The 19,705-nt window shown below is 52.1% G+C and overlaps 1 protein-coding gene across 2 annotated transcripts in view; it reads left to right on the forward strand.

Moving 5' to 3' along the window:
- The first annotated feature begins 8,369 nt into the window (after positions 1 to 8,369).
- The window catches only part of Ush1c (USH1 protein network component harmonin), a 36,654-nt gene continuing 25,318 nt past the window's right edge, over positions 8,370 to 19,705 (forward strand). Inside the window, exons 1-12 of one of the 2 annotated variants that reach the window (XM_033764103.1) lie at positions 8,370 to 10,280; positions 10,619 to 10,686; positions 11,962 to 12,105; positions 12,229 to 12,367; positions 15,932 to 16,040; positions 16,154 to 16,178; positions 16,368 to 16,425; positions 16,700 to 16,794; positions 17,970 to 18,054; positions 18,978 to 19,037; positions 19,173 to 19,229; positions 19,535 to 19,677. In XM_033764103.1, coding sequence (XP_033619994.1) covers positions 10,212 to 10,280; positions 10,619 to 10,686; positions 11,962 to 12,105; positions 12,229 to 12,367; positions 15,932 to 16,040; positions 16,154 to 16,178; positions 16,368 to 16,425; positions 16,700 to 16,794; positions 17,970 to 18,054; positions 18,978 to 19,037; positions 19,173 to 19,229; positions 19,535 to 19,677 — 1,052 coding nt within the window. In that variant the 5' untranslated portion in view covers positions 8,370 to 10,211. The remainder of the gene's footprint in view (positions 10,281 to 10,618; positions 10,687 to 11,961; positions 12,106 to 12,228; positions 12,368 to 15,931; positions 16,041 to 16,153; positions 16,179 to 16,367; positions 16,426 to 16,699; positions 16,795 to 17,969; positions 18,055 to 18,977; positions 19,038 to 19,172; positions 19,230 to 19,534; positions 19,678 to 19,705) is intronic. The other variant, XM_010615152.2, reaches the window with a different exon arrangement.

A 19,705-nucleotide genomic window follows, 5' to 3' on the forward strand; every position in this document is an offset into this window, starting at 1 on the left:
CACTCCCAGGCCCCGCCCCAGTCCCGAGGGAGGCCCGCCGGTCCCGGCGCCGCTCTGGCCAACTCCCGACAGCCGGGCACCCAAAGGACCGGGTCTTGCAGCACCGCGGCTGATCCGGCCCAGCTATGGACCGGAAGGTGGCCCGAGAATTCCGGCACAAGGTCAGAGCTCCCAGCAACCGTGACTCAAGAGCCCGGGCGGCTTGGAGGTGGGGGGAAATAGACATCCCTAGCAGTGCTTCCTTTCCCATTCTGGCCACAGGGCTTTGGTGGGGCGGGGACCTCGGAGGGGTCCGTTTGACTGCCAGCAGGGACCCCCAACAAAACGAGAGGGCAGGGGGCCCAGGAGTCTAGTTGAAGGGTCTGCTTCATTGCTCCGCCTCCGGAAAATGCCCTTTCTCCTGCTCCCTGAGCTCAGAACTCTCTGGGGCTGGGATTCCTTCCAGCCTTGGTGGGAGAAGACACTCTGAGGTCGCCCTCCTACTGCCCCCAGCGTGGGACTGTTGGAGCAGGTGGTGACCTGGGCAGTGTCAGAGGAAGGAACGGAGAAAGGAAACTGGACACCTCTCTCTGCCCTTTAACCTCAAGGCCTGAAGATGAGTTAGGAACCTGTCAGGGACCCCCTCCCTGTCCGGAACCATTTCTTAGGACTGAGAGGCAGCTGTGGGGAAGAAGGGAAGAGATGGTCTGGGTGTGAGGAGTTTGGCCCTGGCCCCCAGCTCCTTGCAGTAGAGACCTGTCTCTTCTTGTGAGTTTCAGTGAGGGACACATTGATGTCCTGGATCCTCAAAGACTTACTGAAGCTGCCAGATCCCACCCAGGACGTTTCCAGGGCTGTTTGCAAAGCTGCACAGGATCTGCCAGGCAGGGCTATTGAGGGGACCCGGTGGGTGGGCCTCCTCAGCAGGCCATAGGATGGGGGTGAAGCCAGGGGTATCTAGAGCTACGCACAGGCCCTTCCCGAGGGGTGGAAGGGTGGGCAACTGTTTGCCTGGATCCCTCCCAGAGCCCCAAGGGGCAGCATCGCTAGACAGACCAAGCCCCGTCCTGACCTGAGGGGACATCATCCGTGTGTTTCTCTCTCCTGTCTTGAAGAAAAGCCCAGAGGAGCCCAGGAGCCAGCCCTCGGGACCACAGAGCGTAAGGGCCAGGGGGCTGGGCCAGGGATCAATTTAATAAACACGGTTTGAGTATTCACTACGCCAGGCCCAGCTGTACCCTCAAATTGCTGGTCATAGGAGTGGGAGAAACTACAGTAGTGACCCATGGCTTGGGCACTGAGTGCTGGGACCAAGGCTTGGTAGGAGAACAAGGGAACCGCTCACACTGGCAGAAGGCTCCTCAAACAAGCAAGGCCTTGGGCATCCCAGATCCTGCTCTCGGAGATTAAGAGGTAACTGAAAGTTCAGCAGGAGTTAGAGGGTAGTGAACATCAAGGGGAGCATTTCACCCTGTTCCCCACTGCATCCTGCTGCAAAGGGATGTGTGGGGAGAAATTTCAGCTGCTGAGGACATTGGTGAGTGTGGCTTTCAGGCACTCACCCTCCCATCCCCCACTCCGGGCTTGAATTTCACTTTCTTGCCCTTTGCTGAAAATAACTTCTTTGGCCATTTATCCTTTCGTTGGGGTTCCTACTCTTTGCCTCTTTTGAGACCATCATCTCCAGTGTCTCTAATACCTGACTCAACTCCAGGTTCACCCTTAGTCCTCCTCCCCAGGCTCTGCAAGCTTCAAAAGCCCTCAGGCCTCTGTGTTTCCAGCACTGCTCTCCCTTCTCATGAGTCATTACCTATTAATGCTGTCTGGTGTGTGCAGGCCGTGTGTGCAGGCCGGGCAGGTGCCCTGCAGGGCAGGGCCTGGCCAGGACTTTGCACCTTGCTGCCTTGGAGACAGCTACAGCCTTCCCCTCCCAGGTTGGGATCCTCTGGCGCCTGGACAGAGGTTGAAGCAGCAGAGGATAGGGATGGGGCAGACAGGAGTGCGGCGTGAAGTGTCCACCCTGCTGCTGATCACTTTCTAGATGTCGCTGCTCTACAGTTTTGGAGCAAATTTACCTCTGGGCAATGGTTTGTAATCAAAATCTTTTGTTGTTGGAGGTGATATTTAAGGTAATATGTCATGATAGATAGTGCTGGGTGACCTTGAGTAAGTTACTTAGCCTCTCTGTGACTCAGGTCTCCTAATGGAGGAAATGAAGATAACAGTATTTCACTAAAATGGTGTCATGAATGCTAAATGAGATTTGTATGTGTGTAGGACACATAAATAGATCCTGGGACAAAGGGAGTCCTCAAAAAAATGTGCATGTGATCTATTATCTGAAATTAAGGAGATCTGGGGTCAAATCTCAACCCTATCACTCCTGGCATTTAATCTCTCTGGGCTTTACTTTCATCAGCTATGAGCTAGGGTTTATGGTGCTTAGGCACGAGACAGGATTAAGTGGGAATTCAAGCACGGGCTGCTCTAAGCCTGTTGTGGCCACATTGTTCCCAGATAGTCTGCAATGCCCTATCGTGAGAGCCAGCAGGCTCCAGGCCTTGCCCCTGTCCTCCTGTGCAGTTCCCCTAAGGCCACTTGTAGGTCCTTCCCAATAACGGCTGTCTTCGCCCAGGATCGGAGACTAACGTTTCCTCCCCCGGAGAACCACTGCCCTGTACATTCATTGCAGGAACTTGGTTACTCATTTGCTCTGAAGGCGTTTATTGCCTCGTCTGCAATCAAGCATTTATGAGCAGCTGTGCTGTACCCTGCCCAAGGCAGACAGCTGTGGGTGGGGAGGAATGAAGAGGAGCAGAAAGAGCCCCTGCCCCTGAGGATTTGCTAATCATCTGTTTATTCATGCATGTAACAAACAGTGAGCCGGGGCATGTTCTAAGCATCAAAGAACAAAACAAAGCCCCGCCCTCTCAGAGAACACACACTAGTGAGGAATAACAGACGGGTAACAGGTAAACCAATAAAAATAGCATTTGATGCCAAGTAGCAATAAACGCTATGAAAAGATAAACTGGGGAGAGGGGGAAAACTACACGATAGTAACATGTGGTACTTCCTGTAAAATAGGATAATCAAACAGTGCCGTCTGAAAAGTTGACTTTTGAGCAGAGATGTGGAAGAAGGGCAGGAACCATGACATATAGGCAGAAGAGCATTCCAGGAAGAGAGAAGAGCCAGCGAAAAGGCCCCAGAGGGGAGTAGGGAAGGAGCTGGGAGGCTGGTCAGGACTTTGGGTTGCGTTCAGAGCGTGAAGAGGAGCCTGCAGGGAGAGGCCGGTTTATAGTTTAAAGGGGTGGCCCTGGCTGCTTTGTGGAGAAGAAAAGAGAGGGTTGTGTGCCTGGAGGACCCCAGTCAGGAGGCTCCCATCTCAGCCCAGGCAGATGGGTGTGGAGAGAGAGGCAGCAGGGTGAGCCCGCAAGCTGGGAGGAGGATCAGGTTGGTGGAGACCAGGCAGCAGGCGGTGGAGACCAAGACTTGCATTTTGAAGGTTTGAGTTTGAGATGTTCTGGTAGAGAGGTAGAAGTAGAGGTAAGGAGGTGGTAGAGTGGTGACTAAGAAGGCCGATAACCATAGGAGGCAGAGGTTAGGGTTGATGTGTCCTTGGGGGTAAAAATAGTATGTAAAGCCCTGGAACCGATGAGCTCATGTATAGAGTGCGCACGTGGAGAAGACCCAGGTAGAGCTGCACAGAGAAGGAGCAGCAGGCGAGGGAGGAGAACCAGGAGCAGGAGGGTATGATGGATCGATGGGCCAGGTCTTTCACCAGATGCCGCAAACCGGTCATCAAGATGAGGGTTTCCCGAAAACACGGAGAGCATGCCCATGGCCTTGATGGGGGTGATGGTTTCACAGGGGTGTATTTATCCCCAAACCCACAGAGTTGTATACATCAAATGTGTAGCTCAATAAAATATTTTTTTAAAACCACAAAAGGATGGGGAATAATAAAACAAAAGTGAAATGAACACAGTACTGGCTGGGGTGCATGCTATAAGGTGTGGCTGGGTGCATTCGTGCTGCCAGCATTTATGGAGGGCTACGGGGTCACAGCTGCTGAGTGTGCAGAACCCCCCATTAGTGTGTGTTCGGGACACAACACACTCATCGTGGGGAATGGTGCGCAGACGTAGTGCGTCCTGGTCCTCTTTGCTTCCCTCTCTCCTCCTGTCCTTTCCATCTCCATCCACCCACAGATCCCCTTCCGATCACCACAAAGTCCACCTTTCTGTGTCCTATCATCTACCTTTTGTCCTTTAAATCATTTATACTTCAGGTTTCTCATATAAGATAAACCATGTGCTATTTATCTCTCTGTGTCTGATGTATTTCAGTTAGCCTTATGATCTCAAAGTTCACCTGTTTTTTTTTACAAATCACTCAAATATATCCTTCTTTATAGCTGAGTAGTACTCCATTGTGTATATTTAAGACATTTTCTTTATCCATTCATCTATTGTTAGATTTATAGGCCACTTCTAAGCTATTATGAAATGTGCTTCTGTAATCATGGGTATGTGTGTGTCACCATTCTATGAGGTCTTAACTCTTCCAGGAAGATCGAAGAGGTATAGCTGGGTCAAATAGAATTTCTATTTTCATATTTTTGAGGAATCTCCATACTGATTTCCATAGTGGTTTTGTTAATTTACATTTCCTCCTACAATGTAGAAGGGTTCCTTTTTCCCCAATTTCACCAGCATTTGTTGTTGTTGTTGTTGTTGTTTTTCTGTTCTTGATGATAACTTTTCTTTCTGGAGTAAGATGGACTCTCAGTATTATTTTGTTTGTTTGTTTCTTTTCTTTTCTTACATACCAAGGCAGGCCCTTGTGCTTGCGAGGTAGGTGGTGGAACCACTGAGCCAAACCCCCAGCCCTTTTCGGTGTATTTTGATTTGCATTTCTCTGATGGCCAAAGATGCTGAACATATTTTTTCATGTACTTATTGGCCATTTTAACTCCCTTTGAAAAGTATCTAGTCATTTCAACTGCCCATTTGGGAGGAGTCTTTTATTTTGAGAAAATTTATTTTTTGAGTTCTTCGTGTATTCTACATATCAATCCTGTATCTGAGGAGTAGCTGGCAAAAAAAAATTTTTTTTTCCAAATCTGTAGGTTATCGATTCACTGTTTCTTTGGCTGTGCAGAAGGTTTTTAATTTGATGTGATTCCATTTGTTGATTCTTGGTGTTATTTCTTAGGCAGTTGGCATTCTGCTCAGAAAGTCCTTGCTTATGCTTATGCAACAGTTTACCTATTTTATCTCCCAGCACACTCAGTGTTTTTGTTTTAATTTCTAGGTCTTTTATCCAGTTTGATTTTATTTTGGAACATGGTGAAAGACAGGAGTCTAGATTCTTCAGGAAGATAGTTTTCCCAGCTCCATTTTCTCAAAGAGGCTGTCCTTTCTCCAGCATACGGTTTTGCTCCCTTTGTCAAAGATCAGATGGCTGAATGTGCCTGGGCAGTTTCTGCATTTTCAGTTCTGTGCCACATGTCTCTTTCTGTGCAATACTGTTTTTATCGCTGTAGCTTTGTAATATATCTTAAAGTCCGGGATTATGCACAGCTTGATGAGTCCCATGGCAGAAGTGAGAAGAGAGTGGGACAGTGTACACAGAAAGAATGAGGTGATAGGCTTTATGGGAGAACCTGAGGGAAGGTGTGGCCAAGAAGAGGCGATGTTTGAGGTGGATCTTAAGGATGGAGATGAGGAGAGGAGCCACCGTTAAATACTAGCCATAACTGGGGCAGGGAGCAAGTGGCTCAACCAAGGGGCAAACCAAAGATTTGGGGGAGAGACTGTGGGATAGAGCAGGACCTGGTGACCCACATGGGGGCCAACAACAGAAAGCAAGTGCCCTGCAAGGGCCAGAGACAGGAGGGCCCCAGAGCAGGGGAGAGCCAGGGCTAGGCAGAAGCTCAGGCAGGGCCTCCTGCTTCAGGGTGAGATGCTGCTCACCCGGGTCCTGCAGATCATGAGCCTCAGTCCCTTTCCCCTTACTCTGCTCAACTCCCCAAGAGCAGGACACAGCAGGATACAAGAGGGCATGGGAGCCAGACCCCGCTGCCTCCAGCCAAAAGTGAGGGGACTGGGTGTGTGGCGCAGAAGGAAAAGATGCGGCACACATTTTCTAGCCTGTCCCAAGAACTTTACAATATGTCACCCATTTAATCCCCACAACAGCCCAAGGAGGCTGCGGAGAGTGGAAAAACATGCGTCATTTAATTTGGTCTGATTCTCTCTCCCTGTTGGGCTAGATGCACCCATAAAGTTGAATTTGCATGAGTTGAATGTTGTGTGGTCCCCGTGCTGCTGTCCTAGAGGGCTGATCCCCATGGGGGAATCCAGCAGATGTAACCAAAGGGGCCCCAAAGCTAAACCAGATTTTGCCTATAGTGCCCCCAAGCAAAAGGCTCCAACCTGGCAACAGTAGAGATGCCCCTTCCACCTGCACAGACCCACAGCACAGAGCCAGCTGAGCATGAGCCAAACAAAGAGGCCAGTGCTGCATGGAAATGGGGGAGGTGGTTTGATAGAGGACCCCCAACGCTTATTTGTAAATGGTGAGCTCCCTTAGAGATCCTGTGCCCTACATCAGGAAGGACTCGAAAAGAACGGAAACATTCTAAATCTAGTTGGAACAGGAAGACTAGTGATGTGCACATAGTAGGTACTCAATGAATGTGTATTGGGCAACTGCACACGGAAGAGCTGTGTACCGTGAGTGGATACCATGTGGTGTGGGTTGAAGCCAGCAGGTATAGGTTGGGGTCTCAGCTCTGCCACCCCTCTGAGCCTCTGTTTATCTGTGAAATGGGGATGGCGAGGTCCACTTGTTCAGGTTGTTGGGAGATTAGAGATAATACCTGGAAAGTTCCTCAGACTTGGCAGGTACGGCTCAGATGAACAAGCAGCCAGACAAGAGGGGCTGAGGGCTGGAAGCCAGGTGAGGAAGATGGTGGCCCAGACTGGACCAGGAGGGTGGACAGAAGGCTCTAGACTTGAGTGAGTGGAGTTCTTTCATCTTTCAGAGATACATTAAGCACCATGTGACTGCAGCAGTGCTGGGTATCACAAAGAAGCAAAGATCATGACGGGGAGAAGGAAGAAATGAGTGTCAAAGACCTACGTGTGCCGGGTGCTTTCTGTGTCCCTGAGGGTGGTGCAGCATGCACCACAGCAGAGCCTCCCAAGCTGATCCCGGGAGTGGTGTTAGATGAATTCCAGGGAGAGAGGATACTGTACATGTGTGTTTTTAAACACCTAAAAATTGAATAGTGATGGCATTGTTACTCCATGTTCAAGCTTCCAGAGGACTTCTATCTTTTGGTTTTTCTCTTTTGGTACCTTTCAAAGCCCTCAGAGCCAGGTGTGAGTGTGTTTTCGGAGAACAAAGCAGGGCTGTGTCCTCCGAGTCTCCATTTGTGGGTGGGGAACGGTCCCTCTATTTTCCAGATCTCGGGACTCCTATTGACTTAACACTTAGATTCGTATGTAATTCAAAGAGCAGTCCTCATAAACCAGATCTGCTTTGCTAGCTGTTTGGTATGCAAGTGATTTTTCAACTGGACAGTTGGATATGGAGGCGGAGGGGACATTCAGAGTGAGGCCTCGTGGATACACTGTGCCCGGGGAGGGTATTTTCCAGCCGCTGTCCCAGCTGGACTGTGGTGGAGGTGACCCTGCAGAAGAGACAAGCTCAGACTGACAGGGCTTTGAGTGACCTCACTGGTGAGAGCCATGGGGTGAGGAGCTGTGCCTTGCAGGCTGCCTCAGAAGGAGACTGGTGAGGTACAACTTCTAGAAGGGGGCTGTGGTCAGGGTTTGAGGGAGGCTCCCCGGGAGCAGGAACAGAGGCCGTCTCCAGGCGACCTGTGCTGGGCCCAGGGTTGGCGGAGAAACAGAATCCCTTCATCCTACAGTTGTCAGTTTCTTTTGTCTCCCGCCTTGCTTTTCCACCCCTCTAAGGCGAGTCCCTCCCTATGTAAGCCTCATGCAGCCGGCGGCAAGGTGTGTCCCTGAAGAGGGATGAGAGGGGACTTCAGTTCTGCAGCTTCAGCCCACCGAAGTTTCCCTCCCTGTCTCTTTCTCCTGCCACCGCCCATGGCTAGAATTAGAGCACTGAAATCTCACTCCATCCACAGCCGGTAGCATTTTTGGGCTCCTCCTAGATAGTAAGCACTGGGGATTCAAAGCTTCATTTAACAGCTGCTCTGTCCTCATGCTCATTATGGGCCATACAGAAGAGAGAAATGAGTATTAAAAGCAAAGGGTAGGGGCTGGAGATTTAGTTCAGTGGTGACATCACCTATGCAAGGACCCAAGTTCGATCTCCAGTACCAAAAAAAAAAAAAATAAATAAAAAGGCAAAGGGTAGGAAATCTAGACCCTGGGGTCTTGGGAGTTATTTCCCCCTGGGAGGCCTAAGTCACATTAGATGGATGCAATGCAAGAGCAAGAACACAGGCTTTGGGGCCCATCCTAGTCCTGCTTATTAGCTGTGGGGCCTTGGGTGGGATGGCAAGCTCACTGATCCTTAAACAAGATAGAGTGACAATAGGAGCTTCACAGGGCTGGTGTGTGGACAAATGGATTAGAGCCTAGGAAAAGCTCTTGGTGCCACTATAGGGGCCCTGTGAAGGCCATTTCCCGCCCCTCTTTTCCTGTGGCTCCTCCACCTGAAATGTATTGGCACACTGGGAGGAGGGGAGCATAGCTATTCACTGAGCTCTTCGTATGTGCGAGGCATGAGGAATTCAGAACAAAACAGACCTCATACTTCCTGTCTTGGGGTTTTCCATCCAGCAAAGGAGACAGATAAAACAATTCCAAAGACCATAAGCTGCAATTACAAACTATAATTGATACACCTGTAACCTCTGTAAGTGGGGAATGGGTTCTGTTTGGGTAGGCAGGCAGGGAGAGCCTCTCTGGGAAAGAGGCTAAGGACACAGGGAACTGGGACTGGAGGGTCAGCATATGCCAAGGTCCTGGGGCTGGAGAGAGTCTGGCTGTGAGATCTACAGGAAGGAGGCCTGCAAGCCAGGAGAATGGCAGGAGAGGAGGCAAGGCTCTTGTAAATCAAGGTAAAGGATTTGGATTTGGATCTAGCTTAAAGGGCAACAAGAAGCTATTGATCAAGCAAGTGACATGATGAGGTTTACCAGGATATTTCTGGCTCCTGGCCCTTGGGGAGCTCTGATTTGTATGTGCTTAGCTCCTCTCCCATGGCCCAGTGTTGGCTCTGCAGGCCGCTCTGTGAGAGGACCTTACACTCTCCCACAGGCTGGGGTATAGTGGGCAGAGAGAGTCCAGGCTAGGTCCTCATGGAGACCAGTTCTGGAGGAACCCACTTGTGTGGTACGGCAGGCCAGAGCCCAGCCTGCACTCCCACCATCACCCCATCTTCTGGCTCTCTGGGAGGCCCCTGGGTGAGAGAGGGAGGGAGTATGGGTTCCCTGATTGGAGCAGCCTGGATGAGGGGCTTCTGGTAGCTGCCTATGCCCCCACCATGAGTCAATGGCAGGCAGCCTCCTAGGTGTGTCTTCATGAAATAATCAGTGTGATTTTGGGGAAAAAACGTTCTGCCAGATCCAAACTAGAAAGTTCTGCATTAGGGAATGCAGAAATCCCAGGGGCTGGACCCCACAGGCCCTTTCTGTGTTGGAGCAGACAGACTGCCCTGATCTTCCAGCACCCTTGAGATGCCCACAGAGGCCGGGGGAACTTGCAACTTCTGCCTACTGCTGTGAAGGGCCAGGGCAGGATGGTGCTGTGGGGCCTGGAGGCTGGAGGAAGGAGGGTCCTGTGACCCCTTCAGCTTGTACCTTGCCCTGTTACTTAGTCTTGAGCCGAGCAGAGAACCAAGGGAAAAGGCAGAGAGATTCACTGTGAGCTATCCCAAAGAGTAGAATTTGGGACTCCTGTCTCATCAGCTCCCCTGGGAATGAGAGGCTAATGAATCAGCCCCTGAACTTAACCTTGGAGACTCAGCCACTGCCGTCAGCAAACTTGAAATGATGTAACCTGACCTTCGGCATGGGGGGTGGTGATATACAGGGACCTGGGAAGAGGAAGCAGTGGCCAGGAGGCTGAGTAGTGGACAGAACTCAGGTCCAACCCAGCCTAGGCCAGGAAGGCACGAGGCGGAGTCCCCCTGACATAGATGTCACAGAAGAATTCAGGGGCAGAGTGCTTGCGGCGGGGAGGATGTGCTATCTGAGCGAGTGGCCCAAGTCCTTTCTGAAAGCATTTATCCGGCACTATAGCCACCGTCAGGTAAGACACGGTTGATGTAGGCATGGGGTGGGCAGCAGGGATGTCACATGGGCGTACGCATATGTGTGTACCTCCCTGCGTGTGTGTGCACCTATCACCCACCTGGGGGTGAGGCTCAGCCCCGCCACGCCTAGATGTGCAGAGGTGCATCTCTGCCACCCTGAGGTGTCCTGTGCGGGTCTGGTATGGGTCTGGTATGGCCCCTTGCTTCCCTCCTGTCCTCACACCCTCAGCCAGAGGAGCTGTGGGGCAGCTCTATTGGGTGGCAGCCTCACTTCTCTGAGCCTGCTGTGGGCCACCGGAGCCACATATAGAAATCCTGCCCTTGGCTTTTCCAGGTGGATTTCCTGATTGAAAACGACGCAGAGAAGGACTACCTCTACGATGTGCTGCGGATGTACCACCAGTAGGTGCACTGGGTCCAGCTCCCACAGGGGGCTTCCAGGACCCATGGCTCAGGTTGCTGTGAGACAGGGCGCGTAGGGAAGCAGATGCTCCTGGGACTCAGGTGCAGACACCGTACATTCATTCAGCAGTGGACGACACGTACTGTGTACTCGACCCTGTGCTAGGCAGAAGGGGTAGTGTGTGAGCAACGGACTAGGCCCAGCCTTCAGGCTGCTCACCACCCACTGGGAGGCTGTCGAGGAGCCAGACAAGTGCACTAGAGCACGATTGTAGGCACAGAATGAGAAATGCCGGCTGGCCCCAGCTGCTACAGCACACGTTTCTGGTCACGCACTTGCTCTTTGATTCTTTCAACATGCGTTTCTTGCTGGGCACCATGCAGGATCTGCAATGAGTAGATCCACTTCCTCTCCTTGAGTTACTCATGGCCTGATGGAGGGAGATGGACAGACTCTATAAACACCACGAACCCTAATATAATTGGTTACGGCTGCTAAGTGGAGGTAAAAGCAGGAGTGTGCCGGAAGGGGTTTTCACTTCTATCCCTGGGTGTGGGGAGGTACAGGAAGGCTCGAGCTGGGCTGTCAGCTGCAGGGCTGTGGGTGGAATATCGGGGAAGGGCTCAGCATGAGCAAAGGTGCAGAGGCGTCCACGCGGGCGTAGGGTGTGAGTGGGGAAGAAGAGGCAATGAGCTTGGGGTAGGACTTGGGACGTACAGAAGTATACATGACCACAAGGCAGCAGAAGTCCACAGAGACAATGGTGGAGGGCCTGAACCTACCCAAAATGATGGATTTTTCCCTCTGGGATGTAGGGAGCTATCAAAGGGTTTTGAGAAGAGAAATAAAGTGCAGGTAACAAAGGTTAGATGAGGATGGGCGATTTGGAGGGTCTGAACGGTGTGAAGGTGTGTGAGAGACATAGAGCAAGGTTTCTGGAGCACAGCAGCAGACTGGACTGCAAGATGAGAGTATGAAAGAGGACGTCAGTGCCTTCCACACAGGCTTCCTGTCTGGAAAGGCTCTGGACTTCAGATCTAGGCGCAGTGAGTTTGGTGTCACCTGCAAAATGGGTTCAGCATCCCAGCTCACTGGTTTCCTTCTGATTTTTGCCTGAGAGAACAAAGCTTTTCCAAGGCTTCAAGTTCCAGGCGCTGAGATTTTCAGGATCATTCTCCTTAATTTCTGGGCCTGGGCCCCCGGGGTGAGGATCCAGGCAGGTACAGAGGTTGTGTCCAGGGCTACGGCTCCAGGCATCTCCCGCGTCTCTGCAGAACCATGGACGTGGCTGTGCTTGTGGGAGACCTGAAGCTGGTCATCAATGAGCCCAGCCGCCTGCCGTTGTTTGATGCCATCCGACCCCTGATCCCACTGAAGCACCAGGTGGAATATGATCAGCTGACCCCGCGGCGCTCCAGGTACCCAGGGAGCCGTCAGACTAGAGGCAGGGGCGGAGAGGACAGAGTTCCTCACTCACAGGCAGGACAGCGCTGGCCATTGGGCCTGTGCCGGGCCCTCACTGACCACCCACACCGTGGCAGGAAGCTGAAGGAGGTGCGTCTGGACCGTCTGCACCCCGAAGGCCTCGGGCTCAGTGTGCGTGGTGGCTTGGAGTTCGGCTGTGGGCTCTTCATCTCCCACCTCATCAAAGGCGGCCAGGCAGACAGCGTTGGGCTCCAGGTGAGTGAGTGGGGCCCGGGGGATGGGGGACTTAGGCCCCAGACTTCCTGCCTCCTGCTCAACCATGGTCACCAGCCTTTGGAAGCTGAAGAGGCTGCTATATCCTCACCAGCATTCATAGGCCCATTGAAACCAGGCTGCAGGCAGTTTTCCTTCCTCTTCCCCCCCCGCACTTTCTCTCCCTCCCTTCCCTCCTCCCTCTCTCTCTCACCGAGGAGTAAACCCAGGGCCTTCACACTAAGCTACATCTCCATCCCCCGCCCCCCTTTTGAGACAGGTTCTCAGTGTGCAGTTCAGCCTAGAACTCAGTATGTAGCATAGGCTGGCAATCCTCCTGCCTCAGTCTCCTGAGTGCTGGGATTTTAAGTGTGTACCGCCACACCCAACTATTTTTTATCTGGAGACAGGTCCTCACTAAATTGGTCAGGCTCAGCTCGAATCTGCTATTCTCTTGAACTTGCCTCAAACTCCCAGAGTGCTGAGCTTACAGGTGTGCACCACTGTGGTCAACTGCTGCCTCCCCCTAACACCTGAAGGAGGAACATGGTGATGCCCAGACACCAGAGACTTGGTACCAGTGACCTGTGTGAGCAGCAGGGAGAAAGAAAGCCCAATGTGATGCTTGAGGACACAGACCCCGAGCTGGACTATCCAGCTCAAACCCCGGCTTCACTGTTTATCGAGCCGTGTAACGGGGGAAATGACCTAACCCCAGGCCTCTATTTCTTCACCTTTAAAATGGGATGATGGTGAAACTATCTCCCTCGTTGGGTTGCATGAGAAACAGATGAATTAATATTGGACAGTGCTTAAAATGTCTGATTCATAAATGCTACGTTTGACAGCACGCAGAGAGCAGGAGAGATTTAGTGAACACTTAGAATGCACCAGGTAACGTCCACACAGCATCTTCATCTTACAGTTAATAGCGACTCAGAGGCCCAGCAGTGGCCCAGGCAGGGTTAGAGCCTGCGTCCCCTGCTGAGCCAGGGATCTCAGGTGCCAGTCCCCTGGGACTCCTACACTGCTGTGTCTGAGCACAGGGGTCTGACCTCCAGGTCACATCCTCCTGGAGCCTAGCGTTGTGTTGTCTGTCCTGATAAAGGAGCCTCCCACTGCCTCCAGAGCACCAGGGCGTTTGCTATCAACCTCCCAATCTGGCTGCCGAGCCAGGGGTTTTGCTGGGGCCCAAGTGCTAATGGTAGGAGACCCAGAGAGGGCTGAGGTGGAAACAGGGAGCTGACAGACATCGCTTTGTTCTGAATCCCTGTCTCACGGCTCACTTTGCTCATGCGTCTGAAATTTCAGCCTCTTCATTATTTCTTTCCTCTGTGACACATTTTCCAGCCCAGAAACTCAGCTAGAGACAAAAACATAATGAGCTCCTCTCTTGGCATCGGCTGAGGCCCGCTTTTGTGGGCTAGCTCTCCTCCTAGGACGAGTGTTTCTCAGCCGGCCCTGATGATTGGGGCCATGCGGATGTTTTAATGGAAATTACAATTTTATCCTCTCAGCTCTTTCTCAGGCTTATGAATCATGGACCCTTTCTTGGGCTATTGGGCTCATCTCTCCTTTGTCCCGCTGTCCTTCAGATCATCTTATCATTGTGTCCCCACACAAAGACCCTTTTGCAGAGTTCTATACCCAGTGAGAGGGAGAGGGAAGTTGATCTTGCAACCCAAGCTGGGGACAGTGTGGGAACCATCAGGCCTGAAGTCCTGGGCTAGTTCCCTTTAGGAACAAGGCAGGGAACTTCACTCAGAGGAGCTTGGGGGAAAGGCCTGCATCCACTGACTGGCCTGAGTTCATATTTCTTGGGAGAGCTCGTGCCTGAAGAGAGTTTAGAGAACGTTCTGGAAGGTAGGGGAGGGGCAGGTTCAGACACAGCCTGGCTGGAGATTGTGTGGTGATTTTCCCTGTCAGGCTTGGTCCCCTGTAAGGGCTGGGACCCTACAGTAGGACCTAGGCCTTGGGCTCCATCCTGCTGTTCCTGCCTTTTTCAAGTTTATTCTGTCTTTACCCATGCCCTCTTCCCTGCACAGGGCAGCCTGTGCTATATACAACTTGTTGTGTGTTCTAGGGCTAGGAGATGACTTTGCGTGCCTTGGCTGTCCCAGCTGTAAAATGGACAGAGTAATTCCTGCCTTCCAATGGTACTTGAGGGCTCTGACAGGTGGCAGAAATCCAGAGAGGGCAAGATGCAGGGAATTGCAGCCAGGCCTGGCCACGTGCCCTTCTTTTCTGTTTCCAGAAACCCAAGGCAAGGATTGATGTCTGTCAGGGAGACAAAAGTCCAATCCCAGCAACCCTGTTTGCTTACTGGGTGCCCTTGAGCAAGGCATTTCACTCTCTGAGCCTCTACTTCATCATCTGATTGAAAGACACAAATTCCAGGGTTGTGAAAAACAGGGTTAAGGAGCTGGCTGGTCCAGTGTCCCCAGAATCCAGTGTCCCTAGAATCTCGGAGCCTCCATGTTTTGTGCCTTTTCAATCACTCACCACTCCTGTCAGAGCCCTGAGAAAATAGGGATCTGTGTCCTGGAGTCACTGTGGCAACAGTGACAGGTGACTCTGCAGGAACATTGTAGATTAAGAGCTTCAAGGGCCCCAAGTGCCTGGGGGAGGCAGCAGCAGTGTCCAGCAGGGGGCACTGTAACTAGAGTGGGGCACAAGCCCCCATTTCCCTGTATCCTTTGGCCTAAACTTTAAAAAGGATCTGAGTAGAGTGTTAGGTCTTGGACCTAAGATAACAACAGGACCACTTACTGAGTGCTTGCTCTGTGCCAGGTACAAGTGGCTTTACCTGCATGAGTTCACTTAATTCTCCCAGCATCCACAGTATTCCATGTTTTATAGATGAGGGAAACAGAGGTCACATAGTTAATAAGAATAATAGCAGAAGTTTGAACCCAGGACAGCAGATACCAAAGCCTCAGGCTCAGTCACTGTTCTCTGCTTGCTCCCAGAATAGAAATTCAGAGGTCAGGGCCACAGCAGAGCTAAAATGTTCATGAAGTTTCCATAGAATGGAAAAAAAAAAAAGGGATCCTGTTGGTGATGTGAGCTTGGTCGGGAGTCATAGGTGTCCCCGCTGGACTCAGTTACAGTGTTGTGATGACTAACAGAGAAGGGAAGCCTGCTTCTCAGGGGCACAGGGGACAAAGGCCAGGCAGGGCTCCTCTATGCTAGGTTCCAGAGGGTCACCCTTTGTGCGGACTCTAGAACCTGATGGTGTCCCAGTGGAGTGAAAGGGGCACCACAGTAGGGGACAGAGTCCTGAGTCCTAATCCTGGCTCTGCCACCACCCACTGTGCCTCTCATCCCCTGCCGTGGTTACTCCGTCTCTTACGGATGGAGAAGGAATACTTGAAAATGCCACCTGCCCTGGGGTCCCGCAGGCTGATGGAGGGTGGGTTGGTTGTGACAGGGCACCAGGCACATATCAAGGTCTACTCTGAGGGTCAGTGTGCCTGTTGGTCCCTTCTCTGGAGAGCAGGCCACAGACATCTGGTGTCCCCCTGCCCAACCCCCTGAACCTGATGCTCATTCCTATCTGTGGCCAAGGTAGGGGATGAGATCGTCCGGATCAATGGATATTCCATCTCCTCCTGCACCCACGAGGAGGTCATCAACCTCATCCGCACCAGGAAGACTGTGTCCATCAAAGTGAGATGTGAGTGAGGCCGGGTGGGAGGGTAAGGGTGGGCTGGGTGGGCAGTGGGGTTTCCGGCTCCTGGGGGAAAGCGAGGGCAGGGGCCATCCTAACCCCGTGTCTTTCTTCCACAGACATTGGCCTGATCCCTGTGAAGAGGTGAGCAGCACTCCTGTGGCAATCTTTTCCTGGTGGCCCAGCGTCCTGGTAGCAGCTTTGGGCTCTGGTTTTCCCCGATCCTGGACCAGTGAGGGAAGAGGATCCAAATGTGGCAGATCTGGACAGGAGGTCTGGCCCCTCAATCACTTTTCACTAACCACCACCCCTTTTTCTTTTCCTCTCCCCCAGCTCTCCCGATGAGCCCCTCAAATGGCAGTACGTGGATCAGTTTGTGTTGGAATCAGGGGTAAGGGCCACAGCCACCTGTGATGGGGCTTAGGTGGGGTGGTCTTCCTACAGGGGTCTTAAAGGAGAGATTGCTCCAGAAAGGACACCCAGAAAGCTCCTGTGGGGTGATGTGTCCTCAGCTGGCCCAGCTGTTACAAACCCACACTCTGAGGGACAGAGTGGCCATCTGGATTGTGTGAACTCAGCAATGCCTGTTCTGAAGATCTTATAAGATCAAGATATCACTTGCATGCCTGTGGACACCCAGTGACCCTGCTTTTGTTCCTCTCTAGGGTGGACGGGGCAGCCTGGGCTCCCCCGGGAATCAGGCAAGCAAGGAGAAGAAGGTCTTCATCAGCCTGGTGGGCTCCCGGGGCCTTGGCTGCAGGTGCGTGGCAGGCACACCCTGGGACTCTGTCGTGGCTGTAGACACCAACAGGTCCTGACTCCTCTCCTCTTCCTCACTGCTGCTCCTGAGGACCTTTGTCAACTACTAGATCTGTCTTCTTGATGACCCTTATTGGTACCTGATTTCCCCTCTGAATTTCACAATTGCTCAACAGGCCTAGAGGGGCAGCTCTAACAGGTTCCACTTTGTAAATGTGGAAATTGAGTCCCAGAGGAAGAGAAACTTTCCTTGCAAGGGCGCTGGAGTCACTGCAAAAAGATCCTGTCCAGCTGTTCATCTGTGTCACAGTTCCCTTGTCACTGATTACCTTGTGGGCTTCCTTCAGAGGTAGCCAGGCCTTGGGCCACACCAGAAGCCCTTGTTAGCATGCTGCAGCCACTCACTTGTCCTTGCAGCCTTCCTCTGCCACCTACGAGCTATGTGAATCTCAAGGATCAGCTACTTAACCACCTCAGTTTCCCCCTCTATAAATCGAGGATAATGATATCCACATCACAGGATTATTATGAAGGATTTATAAGTGATTTAAAAAGCCTTCCTCTTTAAGGAGATGACAGCCCTAATTCAGAACCCAAGCACATAAATTATTATAATACAGGGTGACAAGGACTCTGAAGCAGGTATAGGCTGGGTCAGGGCTGGCAAATGGGTTTCCTGTCTGTGACATCTCTAATCACTCAGTAGGTGACCACCTGGAACACTGTTCTGCAAAGGAGTCTAAGGCTGTGTCCAGCTGGTGGGGAAAAGTGCCGTGATCGATTAGTGATGTCTGCCACAGATTTCAGTGGGGAGAACAGTGCCAAGCACCATCCTTGCTGTAGAGTTTTAGGAGCACTGAGTAGCTGAGTCTTGGGACAGAACAAGGGATCTTGTGCAAATGTGACAGGGAATACAGCATTTGAGACATAAGGGATGGTTCCGGAAAGAGAAGTAGCAGCACTGGTGGTATATTGGGTGAGGGGTTGCATAGGGGGATTGCTGGCTGTTTCTTGTGGCTGTTGCCCAGGGTGCCGTGGAAAGCAGGCCGGGAATGAGACAGGAGCTGAGGGCCTTGGGTCCTGAGCTTGTGGGTGTCACCCGAGCAGAGGGTGACAGATGTAACACTGAGGATGAGCAGAGGGCAGAGCCTCCCCCACTTTTCCCACCTCCCGCAGCATTTCCAGTGGCCCCATCCAGAAACCCGGCATCTTCATCAGCCAGGTGAAGCCCGGCTCGCTGTCTTCGGAGGTGGGGCTGGAGGTGAGTGGCTCTGGGCCGGCCCTGGGGGCACTGGGGTTGGGCTGTGACCCCACACAGAGGCGGCCCTGCCTTTTACACAGCGCACTCCTGGCCATCACTGGCTGATGATTCCTCCCCATGGCCCAGTGGATGCTCACAAGAGGGGTGACATTTGATTTCCCTACAGTTTTCTCCAGCTCTGAAGGCCAATGGTTCCGAGATAGGGAATGCAGTGATAATAATCAGACTTGACATTCTGTGTTTACTTGCAAAGGTGTTTTTCTAAGCCTTTTAGACTTTACAAGAACTCTGAGGATTAGGCACTGACATTATACCCATTTTTCAGGTGAGGAAACTGAGACACAGAGAAAGTATGTGATTTTTTTCAAGATTATGTCCCTAGTACAGTAGGGCTGAGCTTTACACCTAGGTGGTCTGATACCAGAGCTGAAACTCAACTCCCCTTTTAGACAAGTTACTTCATGCCTCTGTGTTTACTTCTGCCCACCCCTAAAATGGGAATCTTCCTTCTAAGGATTTTGTGTGGATTAAATTAATTTATACATGTGCCAGAATTGTGCCGGGCATAAGTAAGCAATTAATGGATGTTAGCTATTATGACTGTTATTGCGATGATAATCCAACATAGCCTGTGCTGTGTGGATGAGAAGCCCAAGGGTTCTTGTGTCCATTAACTGAGATTTATAGTGCAAATATCCTAATTCAGCCAAATAATTAACCTCCGATGATGTAGTATTTGATAGCCCATAACATAGTTACGGGGTGGAGGTTGCAAGGTTGAGCTTGAGATGCTCTGAGGGCCCCAACTGCTCCACTTCTTGGGAAGGTCCAACATCTAACCCTGGCACCCAAGGGAGCCATTCGGCAGATAAGGAAGCGAAGGATGACAAAAACGCATTAACCCTCCTCCATTTCTCCACCAGACGGGGGACCAGATTGTGGAAGTCAATGGCATTGATTTCTCCAGCCTGGACCACAAGGAGGTGAGGTGTGCTGCCCTTGTTGCCTCTCCATCCTACCTCTCACTCACTCCCGCCGAGTCTAAGACCCCCTGCTCTCTGCCTGGCTGCCCCGGCCTGTCTGTCAGGACGCAGCTGACTGCACCCCTGTCCTCGCAGGCCGTGAACGTGCTGAAGAGCAGCCGCAGCCTGACCATCTCCATTGTAGCTGGAGCTGTAAGTTCAGGGTGATGTGTTGAGGACCACATGACCCCTGGCTTCCCGCCCCGGCCCCTCCGACCCCTGATCTCTGCCACGCACATCTGGGCAGGGCCGAGGGGCGTTCGTTCTTCCTTGAAGCTCCGACAGCAGCGCGAAAGAGCTTCTCCCCAGTGAGAAGTTTGGTTCCGGGGCCGATGGGGACTCAGAGCCTGATCCTGGGGTGCGCAGCATGAAGAAGACAACCACGTCTTTGGCTCCCAGGGCTGTGACAGTGGACGCCCAGGTTCCTCAGGGGACTGAGCCTCTTTTCTCCCCACGAGGGCCGGGAGCTGTTCATGACAGATCGGGAGCGGCTGGCGGAGGTGCGGCAGCGTGAGCTACAGAGACAGGAGCTGCTGATGCAGAAGCGGCTGGCCATGGAGTCCAACAAGATCCTCCAGGAGCAGCAGGAGATGGAGCAGCAGTGAGTGGCAGGCGGGGGCCCCACCCAC

Source organism: Fukomys damarensis, unplaced genomic scaffold (assembly GCF_012274545.1).
Source record: "Fukomys damarensis isolate Sample0158 unplaced genomic scaffold, DMR_v1.0_HiC HiC_scaffold_16, whole genome shotgun sequence".
Classification (NCBI taxonomy): Eukaryota; Metazoa; Chordata; class Mammalia; order Rodentia; family Bathyergidae; genus Fukomys; species Fukomys damarensis.